Consider the following 14,891-nt stretch of genomic DNA (forward strand, 5'->3'; position numbering starts at 1 on the left):
TGTTTAAAGTGTTTCAACTTAGTGAATTGTGTTTATGTTAACTAACAAGTACAGTTACAGGTAATAGGTATAATACAAGTTCTAGCCTAGACATTAGTCTATGTTGGCATAGTTAAATGCATATTTAAAAATAACCATTGTTAAACGAACTTTTCAGGTGATATCCTTAAATATTTTAGTATGCCTTTGTTTAAACGTGGCTGCCACAATCTCTGTTATGAAGATAAATAAATAGTTTTCCCATTAAATCTTTTTTGGATAAATGTTTTTCATATATTTCCCCAAGGCCTGAGTATTGATTAGCATAGATAAAATTATTCACGTTTTTCATCGTTTGCTAACCCTTGCGTTTTTGTGTTCCCCTCTTCAACGCTCCTGTATAAATATTTTACCGCCTTTAATTCTACTTTTCACTGTAATTTCGTGCTTTTCAGTGTATTATTTGAGCGCTGTTTTGTGTATATTTCTCATTCAAGGTTCTATATTTGACAGCACAAGATTGAAATTATTTAGTTTAGATATATCACAACTTTCACCGTCCGTCGCATAGGAACAGCAGCTTTTGAATTAAAGAATTATTTTTATGGGAAGTTTGGGAAGTTTACTGATTTAAAAAGAGAGCTACAACGTTATACGGAATGGGCAGCCGCTTCGACCTTGAAAGGTAAAGAGTGATTCTTTTGTGTTTTCAACAAGAAGCAGTACGAATTGAACACGCCAGTTTGTGACTTTATTGATAACATAGAAATAGCAGCCGAGCTGAGAGAGGCATCGAAGGCTGTTGAGTTTATCAATGAGGCTGGATCCGCTCTCAAGCACAGAAATACGATTATTAAAATTGCCGATAGTTCAAAGGTTGGTTGGGCCACAATCAACGAGTATAAAGTTTCGGCCCTGGAAAGCGATTCAGACGACGATAAACTCATTCGACGCGCTGAGGAACGGGCCAAAAAGAAAATTGAGAAAAAATCTACTATTTCTCATTCTCTCATAACAGTTTTCGCACAACAAATTCAGCAGAGGAATTATGGATGGACGACGTGGCGAAGAATCCAATGTCATCTGTTACAAGTACGGCAAAGAAGGTCATTTTGCCAACGGATGTGCCTCCAGTCAATCCAGGGGATTCTTGGGCCAACGAATCAACGTGAGACAAACCTCAGCATTATCAAAATTACCTCTTGACGAAAAGCCTTTAGGAAACGTCGTCTCGATCAAGTTCGACTACGTACAGATTATCAGAATATGATAAGTATTTATTCTCCGTGCATCTTGAACAGAGTAGCTCTAGATTTTCTGGGCAAAAATAGCATATCGAGCTAATGTAAGACAGTCTTATGTTGTGATTGTTTTATTATTATTTGTTGTCATTAGCTGTTAAACATTTAGAATGGCCCACATTAAGAGTGACCCGGAATACACGTAGACCGAATTTGAAAGTTAAGGTCCTGTTGACATCTGTTGCGTATTTAAGCATAAGTATTACGACTTTTGGGCGCTTTCATGCTCCATTTAAAACGATATATATAAGCCAAACTGGGACCTAACGAAAATTTAATGGTTTCAGAGACAAAGTGTCCAAGGTTGAAATAAGACCAGTGCAGGATTATATGAGAAATTTCAACAGATTTTTACCTTTAATTTATAACGCATTTAAGCTTTGCTTCGATAATATCTTAAACACAGATATAGTGATAGTGCACGTCTTCAGAGGTAAAATGGTTAACGAAATCGTTTGAAAAACTTCATCTTAAAAAAACAAAAACATAACCATAGCAAGTAATTTAAAACGAAACACCAATTTAAATACTCTATCAGTCGAGACCAAACAAAAGTCAGTTAATCCGTCAGGCGGTTTACATGCATTTCGATTATGTAGTGGATTTTGTAACAGTTTTTCTACGAAAACAAACGGTCAAAATCATACAAAGAAAACATCTTATATAAACTATGTTATGGATTTACGTCACACCGACACAATTTAGGTCATATAGCAACTTTCCAGCTTTTGGTGGTAGATCAAGAGCCAAGACGCACCTTCATGCACTACTTCAAGCACAGGCCGGTATCTGGGTGCCAGGCACGTTAGATCATTGCATACTGTAACGACGAAGCCATTGTCATTTTAAGTCCGGATATATAAAGTATCCATAACGTAGTAAACTATAAATTCTCGCGCATTACTCAGTAATAAAGATGTATTCAGGGGGAAACTGATAAGTATTGAGTCCGCCTTTTTACGGGCTTATAATATCCATACTAAAATTCCATGCTACAATGAAGGACTTTTATGCTACCTGTTGCCTACCACCAATTTCTGGCGAGGGCTAGAATTCTACTACATGCGTTTGGCATTAAATGACGTCATTTCCTAGTTGGCAACTCTGTCACAATGACTGGATGAATAGGCAAGACGTAAAACTGTTTTTGACAAGCTTCCATTTTTCCAAGGCGAGACATGACAGTTTTTGTAAAACCTTCCTTTACTATTTAGAATATACTTGACTATATACAGACGAGGAACTAATGACAAGATATATATGGACGATTATTCCTGATCAGAGGTAGACGAGGAGTCCTAGCCGTAATATAGATATACTTTATTCACCTATATTGTTTGTGAAATGACGTACAAATAATCTATTGTGTGTTTACTTTATCTCAGGTGTGTGTAAAATTTATTCCCTAGGTGCCCTTGTTTTCCCTTAACAAACCCTATCTGTGTTTGGATAAACGTTATGTGTGATATTGATGTGTGCACGGGTGCAGACTATGTGTACGTTACACTACAGTAGGTTATAGTTTGGTCACGCTAAAAGAAAAACAAACATGTAAATCTTCGGATAGCATTTATAATAATAATAATTATAATAATTATAATAATAGATTTTTAACGAGGGAACATATTTGAACAAGTCAATCTTCCAATCCCTCAAAAAGTGCATGTATTTACACAAAATATGTTACAAAAAACATACTTTTCAACGAGTAAGAAAATGCGTTATCTTAAAAGCTCCTACCTACTAGGGAATTTGTTTCATTTTAGATATAAGGATTTAAAATGAGGTAAAATGTATAAGTACTCGTTTCTATAGAGAGATTTTATGCGTGGCAATAAGTACAAGAGGGAACTGTATTTGTAAGAATAATATCACCAACACCAATTAATTTTTCATGAGAATTGGACAAGGATTCTGCAAAATGATTTATCCTGTGCCTGATAAATTGAGAAATTCACCTTAAATTGTACTTAGTTCATTCCAATCGAATTTTAAAGAAGATGATATTGTTTTAAAGAGTAATCTTGTTTTTCGTAAAGTGTTATATGGTATCTATGAAGATAGCAAAGGAGTGATCGCAAAACGGAGTCTACGGAGGTAGCCAATATTGCCTGCATACTTGCGAGCTGTTATATATATACAGCATTTGCGCGGTTCGTAGATAAGATTATTGGCAGCAGCTAGAGGCAGAAGAACCAGAAAATAATTAATAATTGATGTATTAGTTCAACTAGAAATTCCCTGGACTCTGAATTGTTAAATTACCGGTAAGGGTACCCCAAGAAAAGCGGCGCAAGCTCTAAGTTTAGGGTTTCTTTGAAACTAATTGTGTTTTTCGGGTCGCAGATTCCAGACAGGACTTGTTGATACTTGAGTGTCTTAGACTGGGTTGAGACAAGATAAGGTTACGTTACGCTGATAGAACCAAATTTTAATTGAGTTAATTTATATTTATATAGTAATTCGTTTCAAACATTTCCAATCTTTTTTCAATCTTTTATCTTGGATCAGAAGCTAAGTAGCTTGAGGAAAATTTATATGTCTAGTTTCATACATTTTTATGTAATTACTAGCAACATAAAGTTTGTATCAGACATTCGTCTCAGAGACTATGGTTTGAGACTGATACGTTCGAAACAAACACTAGTTTCAGACCACAATTTTGTTTAGAACAACTTCTGTTCATGTAATTTAATTTTTGAAAAGTAAATATATTTTATTATAATACCGCTCGGCGAAAAACGTTACATATTAAAGCAACGATGTTAATTCAGCAATGTTACGCAAGTCGCGTCTGAAGTGTCACATTACTTACTTCACCTTATCGGAATTAGAGCGAAATGAATTTTCAATTGAAGTGTGCAGTTTATAACTTAATTTTCGAAATTTAACATAGAAATGGATCTTGCTACCTTGGAATTAATTGTATTTTGTGTGATTACCTTCCATACAGGTAAACATTTCTTTCCACTTGACTGAAAAAAAACAACAACACAACATTATAATAAATCACCACGAGTTGCACATTTATTTTCAACAGTCAAGTATGTCACTGTACATTACTATACATATAGGTCATGAGAAAACGTGGTATTTTTAAAGCATGAATATAATGTATTTCTCTACTTCATTCAGTAAAGATGGTTCGTATTTATTTTGTTCAAAACACAGGTGTAACTTAAACGCATGCAAATATCATTGTATTTCTCAAAAATAAATAAAGTTATAACTTTTTACCAAAATGGCATAGTTAAGGGCATAGTGAGCATTTCATGTTTTTATATAAAATAGACTAACAATAAAACTATTGTAACAGGAACTCTTTATATGCGCATTACAAGCCAGGTAAACAGAAAAGTACTTGAAGAATTTGATACATATTGTCTAATTTTCTTCCTCAAGTTATGCAGGTATGAAAAACAAATGTTGTCAGTTTCTAGTTCTATTTTATGCTTTGTTTTCCCCCAAGGATAGGAATTGTTTATCCATTATGAGGTCAGAACATCAGAATAACTACATATTTGGTTCATTTACGGTAATTGTTATCAATTCTGTATATTAGTACATTTATTTATATTTGTTATCATGGACACTGATAATGTCGTATTATCCATAGACAGGTTTTCAATGCTATTCGATTGGTGTGCGCATATTGCCTCAAGCAAAGATTTGCATACAAAATAGAGTATATTTTTGCATAACTTGAAATATATGCACCTTGATAGAACATTATAAAACGTTTATAAAACGTTTCGACGATGTCACTGAAATAATTAAAAGTCTAATAAATCAGTTTTACAGCAGCTGAAAATAATAAACATCGTCATATTTTCCAAACAATTATATAATCATATTCGGTTTTTAATGTCAAAACAGAAAACAAATTGACACTATTACCCTGCTTAAACGTAAGAAAGATGTCATTTATAAACTAATTCTTCAAACCTCTTGTTTAACAGTTGACTGATAACCTATATCAAAAGGGGATATGGTAGGTTTACAAAAATGTCGCCCGTTTTTCCTTTATAGAGAAAGGGGCATCAATCCTGTGATGCGTGTATGTGGTCGCACGGTCACATTTTTTTTACAACGGTGTCCTTTTTTAGTGTGGAGAGAAATGTTCAGTGGGAAGGGCTCTAAGTGTGCTGGGGTACAATCTCTCAGTGATCATTGTTAATAATCAGTGTGGAGTGATCACAGCTCTGGGTACTTTTCACAGAACATTCACATCTAGTAGTGTTCACGGCACTGTGAGTACTACTTACTGGATAGTTTTCACGGTACTGTACTGTGAGTATTGTTCACTGGGTAGTGTTGACAGCACTGTGAGTACTGCTCACTAAGTTGTGTTCACTTTACTGTGAGTACTGTTTACTGAGTAGTATTCACGGTACTCTGAGTACTGCTAACTGAGAAGTGTTCATGGCACTGTGAGTACTGCTCATTGAGTAGTGTTCACGGTACCTTGAGTACTGGTCAATGAGTGGTATTCACGGTACTGTGAGTACTGTTCACTGAGTAGTATTCATGGTGCCGTGAGTACTGCTCACTGAGTAGTGTTCACGGTTCCGAGAGTACTTCTCTCTGGGTAGTATTCACATTACCGTAAGTATTGCTCACTGAGTAGTATTCACGGTACGGTGAGTACTGCTCACTGAGTAGTGTTCACGGCACTGTGAGTACTTCTCACTGAGTAGTATTCACATTACCACGAGTACTGCTCACTGAGTAGTATTCACGGCACGGTGAGTACTGGTCACTGAGTAGTATTCATGGTACTTTGAGTACTGCTCACTGAGTAGTGTTCATATTACCTTGAGGACTGCTGCCTGAGTAGTGTTCACGGTACGGTGAGTACTGCTCACTGAGTAGTGTTCACGGTACTGTGAGTACTGCTTACTGAGTAGCATGCACGGCACTTTGAGTACTGTTCACCGAGAATGAACTTAAGGATATGTTTTTGCATAAATACTTTTGAAATCCGAAAATTGTCCTGAAATCTTATGTTAAATATATAATTTTATCTATCCGATATTTGTGTTTTATGAATATTTGACCTGCTGACCTTTAATCTGCATAATAATTTTAGGCACTTTATGTTAAAAAGACACTCATAAAATCTGACATATCGTAATAAAATATGAAACAGAAAAATAATTAAAATTTATATGAAATTGTACACATGATGGTATGTTTAAACATTGTTGTCATCATTACTTTTGTGGCGGCCATCTTGGACGCCATCTTGGATTTCTCAGATCGCCACCATTTATGCCAATTTATGCCGGCAGCCTGATAAACTTCAGACCTTTACAAACATTTTGGTATATAACTTGTCTTGTTAAAAATTGGGTCCGGGCTTAACTTTTTGAATGGCCTAATTGTCGCCCTACCGTTCTATATCTGTAAAATTGAACTTGAAAATTATTTTAGTCCATTCAATCAGTAAAATCTTTTCCCTTTAGTCTGATTATGAAGTAAAATACAATGAATTATAAGAATGTACCTTAAATTTTGAAATAAAATTTAATTAATATAGAGTTGAGTTCTGGTTTAAAATGCATTAAATATGTATTGTAGAAAATTACTATTTCAACAGCACAAAAGTGCAAAATATGACAAATATCTCGAAATGCCACCGGCTCAGTTGCCCAAAATTACTGCTGCAAGATTTCAGTGTATCAGTGGCAAATATGTACCATTAATATATATACTTTTCTGAGATAATAGACTCGATAGATTAGGTGATGGGATGACATCATCTTCAAGCCTGATTGTCTAGAGCGAATAGGAATATTTTTACGAAGGTGCGAGACACTTATAGGAAGTGGTACTATAGATGAGTTTGAATATTTCAAAAGACAAAAGCCAAATGCTGAATTCTAATGAGTTTTTAGGATAAAATTGTCAGTATGGTCCCTGCCCCCATGCCTATAAATTGAAGTTATAACGTAACATAAAGCAGTCAAAATTATACCATATAGCTTTAGTACAGTTAAATCAACCTTGAACACTTCTTCAGCAATACATGGATAGAAATACTGAAAGAGTGTTATGTAATGATATATTTATATCAACCTCATTATGAGTTCATGAAATATTAAATCTAAAAGCAGTTCAAAGGCTTTCAGAGTAATGAAAATATTTTCTTTAAAATATGACCTGGAGCCAGAATTTTCTTCAGTGATTTGGCAAAAATACAATATCATATGGCAACATTTCCAACTTTTGATAGTGATTAACACCCACCATCACCCCAAGGTGTCTCTCCGGGCATGGTTTCAGGCACGGACGGACACCTGCGTATAACAACAGATACGTTGACGATGTATTTGTACAATTCGGAAACTTGCAAACGTCTGTGAACAGTAACTTCACATTCTGTCCAGTATCAGTCATGTCTTTCAAGATAGCAAACGAGTGTTTCTTTCCAGAACATAGTGCCTTTCCGAGGTATGATGTAATACATCCCTCAGCACACAGCTTCTAAAATGTACAGTTTTAACTTGCATCAAATGAGGGAGATTTCGACTACTGAAGTTTGTTTCTAGAAAAACCTGTTAAACAAGTATTTTAATATTGTGCACAAAGTAAGAAGTTTATAATAGTATTTATTTGCAACTGGCATATTCAAACCTTACTACTTGCTTTTAGGCAACTGAGCCGGTGACATTTTCTTAATCAATACTCAATCGAATTTAGTTCGGTTTTAGGACAAGACAGATTATTTAGGTGTGGAAAGTTTAAAATAAAGAAAAATCGTCATTTGTCAAGAGAAAATTATGGATACTGAGTCAACTTTGATCCATTCCAAGTACATATCTATTAATCAACTGTAAATCAAAGCGATATTTGATGCATCATCGCGTTTAGAAGTAATTGCTTACATTGTTGTTTTTTTGTTCGGCCTCCGTCTTATCTAGTCTTAACGACAATGAAGTAGTACATGAGACGCAAACGGGAAAAGGCTTAAAGCAAAAGGTAGCAGATTTAAAGCAACAGCTTTTAAAGAATAAAACCGTTAAGTCCGTCCGTTTTCTTGTATGTTGATCTTCGGTATTCGTAGATAATTTCCGAAATGAGGGTGTGTGGGGTCATAACTGAGAAAAAAATATGGATATCTCCAGAAGTTGAATTTACTTGATTTACAACGGTGTCTATAACTTCTTATGATATGGAGAGCGTTTTTGAGAATAAATGAAGAAAATTTTTTAAAGTTTTTAATTAAAATTAACGTATGTTTATGCTTCAAGGAGTTTGGCACTTTTCTACAGAAGAAGAGTCCCTTTAAGTTCGTGAACCTTTACTGGAATTCAGACTTTTTTACAGCTAAATAAAATTAGCATCAGAAGTCAAAAAGCAGGCTCACTGGGACGGGTGTTTTATTGTGTGTTTTTGTACATTCATTTAACATGTCTCTTACTTACTAACTTACATACTAACTTACTTACTTACTTACTTACATACTGATTGATTGACTCACTCACTCACTCACTCACTCACTCGATCACTTAAAATTACTTTCTTTCCTCCTTTCTTTCTTTCTTTCTTACTTATATTATAGTCGTTAGGTTCTCCGTTTTATATTTCAGGTGTCACATCGAGAATTATATTTATTGATAGTTGCAAAACAACACTAACGTTTACAAACCATGACTCATCTTTAACATTAGCCTACGATGGAGGTTTTCTAACCGATTCATTTGGCCAGCCGTGTGAAGCTTTCGTTGAAACAAAACATGTTGCATACACGACTGTCAACATATGTGTAAAGTTAAATTCAGGATACGGCACGTGTAGAAATTTTTTCAGATTTCGCTATGCAGAGGATCTCGTAAACCATGTAAGTTCTATTATCTGAAAGATAAACAAGAGCTGTTTGTAAAACAGTTATGCCTTTCCCCTCCGATAGAAGTAACCAGTCTCAAAGATGCTAGTTGTGACATTGACCTTTGAGCATACTAGTATTACTCTTTGACATTAGATTAGTCATAGAACTTTCAAGTTATAAAGTGTGATGGCCTGGGCCAATACACTGTCCAGCTATACTCTTCTCTAGGACAACACGATATTGAGCTTTAACTTCTGACTGACTTCCTTGCACCAAAAACTGTAGGAGTCATCTGCTGGCCATTGAAGATAATCTTGACTGTTTCAAGGCCGAAATCCCGAGCTAAGAAACAGTTTAGTCTCACGGCCAGAATGACCTTAACCTCAGACGAATTGTTTCCCAAAACGAAGAAGCAAGGCAATCTTCCATTTCTATGCCAAAATATTTTCATTCATTGACCAGAAACTGTTTTCAGTCTCGGAGTCACTGTGACGAAGAGCCCCGGTGAACAACAGGGATCATCCGGTGTCGCACCCGCTCCTCTTAACTTTTATACGCTTAAGCAGGCTTAAATTATTGATCGGAAATCGTTTTCACTTTCAAGGTCACTGTGACTTTGACGTTTGATATACTGACCCTTAAAACAGCAATCAAAAGCAATAAAGTTTGACTTAACGTAGACTAAATCGTTTGCTATTTACTAATCGGCAAAACAGTGTATGTCGGCGGACGAACGGACGGACCGACAGTCCGACATGGGCAAACCAATGTACCCATCGAACACAAAATGAAGAGTAAAACCCCGGGAAACCGCAAACCTAAATGAAATAAACCCCGACATACTCAGCGAGTTAAGTCAACAGATAACAAATAAATAAATAAATGATAATTGTAATTACATTATTATTATCATTATTATTATTATTGCCACCATTATTAAGTAAGATGCATTCCTATTGACAATTAAGCACATCCTATAGCTTGCAAAATATCGTACTTTCTACTCGTGTGACATATTTTATGTACTTATTGTGCACATTTACATTTCAGCACTACTACTGTGAAAAAATTCAATATCAAGCTGTTTGTCAAAAGTCTGATGCATTGTTTATTGAATTTCAACCTTGGAGCAAAACAGAATATTCAGAAAACATAACAATAGGTGTATATGAAGAAGAATGTAAGTAAACAATCAAAAAAGTTAGATTTTAGTTCATTCAGAACCTGCGATGCTAGCTTATCCAAAGATTCTTCAAGATAAGACAAAAAGAATTTAGAGATCTGATGCCTCAGATGACTACTTCTTTTCATAATCGGATGCGTACCTTGTAGATAGTCAACGTCTGCATTTTCTAGTTCCCAAATAGAACATGTCAGCAATGACTGGAGATGGGTTTCTTTCGATGCTTTTGTCTGCTTATAATTATAAAACAAGTCCTTTAACTCATTATCGTGTGTGTTAAAATCTAATTATCGTGTGGTACTTGTGGTACCTCAGGATAAAGAGGAAACAAAATTGGCCGCTGACTACTATATTTTTCTATGTTTTTTACGGCGATAAATCGGACTTAGAATAAACAATTTCCTTGATTTCTGCTCCTGCTTCTGTACATATAAATAGTTGATAACATTACTATAAGTGCCATACATTAAGTCACTTTGGTTGTTTCAGACTAACGTTGAACCTTTTAAATGTTTATTTCTACAATAGAATCAAGAGTTTATTCTATTTCAGATGGTGAAAAAAGTGGCGCGATTGTGTATACTGGCGTTATTATTGGTTGTGTTGTTATCGGGATTGTTGTTGCAGTCGCCGCTGCTCGGCAGTACTTCAGTTCCCGGGATGACAGGAGACAAACTGTTAACCAACCACAACGTAAATATTTATAGATCGAGAAATATAGACGAGTTCTGCAGCGGAAATATTGCGCAACTTAAGTAACAAAGCTATTAAAATGACGTCACGCACCCGATATGAAATTCAGACGTCAATATTTTATTTTATATGCTTATTATATTTAAAGTTTCAGCATTGGTTACTTAAGTTTTGTATGCCATTATCAATAGTGCCCTGCTGCACGTTAAATTCGAACCTGAAACCCTTGGTTAGAAGTCCTTTGCACGTCCTCCAAATACGATTCTGATTCCAAGTTAGCACCCGGTTTTGTAGTGGTTAACCTTTAGCCTGCTGGCGGCAAGTGATTCTGCCTATGCGACCAGTGCAGACCAAGATCAGCCTGCACATCCGTGCAGGGTGATCATGGTCTGCACTGTTCGCTATTCAGTCAGTAAATTTTCAGTGAACATCTCTTCGATTAATAAATGGTTTTGCCCACGTTGAATGATGGACCAGTCCATTATAGAAATTTAGCAGGGTAAAAGTTAAAATAGTATTAGAGACATATTGAAAGATAACTTTTGATCTCTCGCATGTTTACATTAAATCATTTGACCTTTCTGCATTGGAAGATGTACTTAGGACATCAATGCTGAGGACATTTGTATTCTCATCCAAACTGATTTTCAAATGAGATGGGTAAAAGTATCAACGCCAATATTGCTGTTAAAAGAATGGCAATCCATAACATCACAATGGAACATAAACTTTATTCTCACATAGATCTAGTATATTGCTATAAACCAGTGTTAATACTAACATGTCCGTGGCATTGATGCCAGTAATATTATCAAATGGCAACAACAGGATGATGTAACATATATTTACCTTGCCTTGTGCAAATGTCTGGCATTTCTATTGGTCAGTAGACGTCACGTGCTGACTCGATATATTTCATATCGGTGTATGAATTCTATACTATAATTCGTCAGATACGGATTCATAATGACCATAATGACCATTCTGAAGTGAATCGTAGTCCACAATATAAAACCGTTTCATTTTTTGACGAAATATTTCCAATGTGTATTTTCGCTTTTTATTATCCTGCAGCACAGCTGACACGTTACAACTCGCGAGATGATTCACAAGGACACCAGCGTCCTGATAATTCTGCTGAGCCGCCACAATATACCGACGTTATGGTTGCCGAAAATCGAGAAAACAACGTCAGAATTACACATAATAGGGATATTTTAGAAAATGAGTCTCAAAACCGTCAATGTTTGCAAGAAGACACTTTAAATCCATCTGGTAATTTCTTGTTGCTTCTTTTGTTCATGACTGACTGTTCACATACCTACTGAGAGTTAGGTTATTCGTGCACAGATTTCAAAACTGCATTCCAATATTGTGTGAATAATGTCACCTACATTTGTATGCGGCCTGTACTAAGACTGTTTATTTATTTCTTAAGGAACTGTCAGTATGTTAGTTTGTTTACCTATTTGATTCTTTAAGGAGATTTTACTATATTATATTTTACTCGATTTCGTCGTGATTAACAATACTACCATGTAACGAATTATTCGAGCATATTGTCTGAACTATATTCGAGTTAATTGTTAGTAACACTGCTTAATTAAACATACTTTGTGCCTTGCAGCATCACCATTACCCGGTGACATTGTTCCCGAGGAACCTCTGCCTCTTCCTGATGACACCATTCCAGAGGAACCTCCGCCGCCATATCCAGGGTATTAGATCAAAGTACACAATGTATGGGTTCCAAATTCACAAAGTATTCCATCAACAGTTGTTTGGACAGTAGCCAATTAGTACCGTTTGGAGGATGTGACACTATAACCAGTAAAACCTCCTGTTTGTAACCAATGAAACATTGCGTTTTAACTTGACACACATCTCATGTTTATAACCAATAAAACCTCAAGTTCATAGGCTTTAAAACTTTGAGTTAAACAAAGACTAGTTGCAAACCATAAACCGACAGTTATTACTTTTCATATGAGGCTAAACGATAGTAACTGTATTAAAATAAAAGAAAAGATATTGAAAATACTATCCCTGCTCTATGCACTCCTACTAAAGATATTGAAAATACTATCCCTGCTCTATGCACTCCTACTAATGCATAAAGCCCTTGCTCAGTTGAAAACAAGATGGTAATAAATTATTATATGGCTACAATGGGTGCGGATAGGCACATTTGAACGGTAAATTCAGGGCAGCCCGGATAACCTGGGATGGGTTGTATAGATTTATGTGTTATATTGAAAGTGGTGATTGTCTAACAATGTAATTATGCGTAACATTTATTTGGACAGTTGTTATACATCTGTCTTCAACATAAAAATCAAACACTGTTGAAACTTTTAATTATATAGTTTCTGCATATTTATTTTGGTATCTCTCAACGTAAGATCTTCTGAAACATTGAATGTGATGTAAGGCCTGTAAGGGAATGCCCCCCACCCCCTTTACAAATTACATAAACACTGCCGTGAAATCATGTGACAATCCACTCTAAAATACACGTAAATAAAATCTATAAGCAGAAACTTACTTCTATGGACTGTGAATCGTATCATGTTAGTGTGTTGTAAGTTGAAGCCTTTTAACTGTGCCGAAATTAACTATTCCAGAACTGAATTCTCCGTGAATACTAACTATGCAATTTCAGTCTAAATTCTCCTTTGAAGAGAGTACTTTTAAAGGTGAATAACTCTTAAAGTAAATAGTGTAATCGATATTTCTAAGATGAGCTAATGTTCAAATCATTCTACAACAGACTGACAACATGATTTTAAGCATAAACTGCCAGACGACGGAGCCACTTAGACATTTTCTACAAGTGTGCCAAGCGTCCATTTCGATGTTTGTAAAATGGCGGCGGATCAACTTTGGAACTATTTTTATGTTCTCTGTTTAACATAAAACTTTCAGGAATTCATATTTATGTAAAAATAATCATAAGCCCGTTTAAAGCATTTGTTATATTGATGGTTTTCATTGTTTTACATACAAGGACTATATTATGTTCGGCGTAGTAAATTTCGTCTGCTATTTTAGTACGCTATTAAGGTTTAGCTCGAGCATTTTATCATTTGCATGATTTTTAACTTGATTTGTTTAATATGTTCAGGCTTTTCATAAAAGCCCGCTGTAAAATGTCAGAGTCTATATTTATATGTAATTTTAGCAGCTCAATGCAGTGTTTCTCTCTTGGACGGATAACATTACCCTGTTGAAATCCCGTCTTATGATTGGATAATTTAGTCACGCGGTATAGTCTAGAAGGTTATATATACAGGTCCCCGTCTTTCATTCGGGTATCTTCTTCTCAACTGTAAAAACTTGAGAATAACAACAACAAGGCTTAAACGGCTGTTAAATCTTATCTACTTTGGCACATAACTGTCTTTCAGTTCAAGGTATAACGAATACTAGCTTACTATCATAATTACTGTTGGAGAACATTGTATTTATTTATTATGTATAGCAAGTAACACAACAGCATAGAAGAGAAAACTGAACCTTGTGGTATGCCTTGTCTAAATTACCACGTAATGGCGAAACCAAGGAGGTGCATTGGACTTCATACACATATTCATCTTTACGAAAAGTATTCTGTTTACCGTATTGCCATTCAAAGAATTTCCATGTAACCGTTCCATAACTTGAGAAGAAGAACCCATTGCATAGGCTCGGTCCGTCGTTGTACACTTTTATACTAGATGTTATGTACACTTTTATACTAGATGTTATGTATAAATTTGATAGTTATCACTAGATGCACTCGCTCTGTTACTGTTTTTGATGATATGAATTGCACTGTAAACTGACTGATATGATGAGCTTGCACACCATGCATAATATACATGTAACTGACACATGTCAATTATTAAAGTCGTTTGAAGATTTA

At 35.3% G+C, this 14,891-nt stretch overlaps 1 protein-coding gene across 1 annotated transcript; it reads left to right on the forward strand.

Moving 5' to 3' along the window:
• The first annotated feature begins 4,051 nt into the window (after positions 1-4,051).
• LOC128547929 (uncharacterized) lies at positions 4,052-14,891 on the forward strand. Its single transcript, XM_053521819.1, has 6 exons — positions 4,052-4,233; positions 8,873-9,123; positions 10,162-10,291; positions 10,847-10,987; positions 12,062-12,262; positions 12,615-14,891. The coding sequence occupies exons 1-6, from the start codon at positions 4,179-4,181 to the stop codon at positions 12,710-12,712; spliced, it is 876 nt and encodes a 291-aa protein (XP_053377794.1). The 5' UTR covers positions 4,052-4,178; the 3' UTR covers positions 12,713-14,891.

Source organism: Mercenaria mercenaria, chromosome 13 (genome assembly GCF_021730395.1).
Source record: "Mercenaria mercenaria strain notata chromosome 13, MADL_Memer_1, whole genome shotgun sequence".
Lineage (NCBI taxonomy): Eukaryota > Metazoa > Mollusca > Bivalvia > Venerida > Veneridae > Mercenaria > Mercenaria mercenaria.

Coding starts and splice junctions, on each gene's coding strand:
- LOC128547929 (XM_053521819.1), top strand. CDS start 4,179: ATGGATCTTGCTACCTTGGAATTAATTGTATTTTGTGTGATTACCTTC. Junction 9,124..10,161: donor CAGAGGATCTCGTAAACCAT/GTAAGTTCTATT, acceptor TTTACATTTCAG/CACTACTACTGTGAAAAAAT. Junction 10,292..10,846: donor AGGTGTATATGAAGAAGAAT/GTAAGTAAACAA, acceptor ATTCTATTTCAG/ATGGTGAAAAAAGTGGCGCG.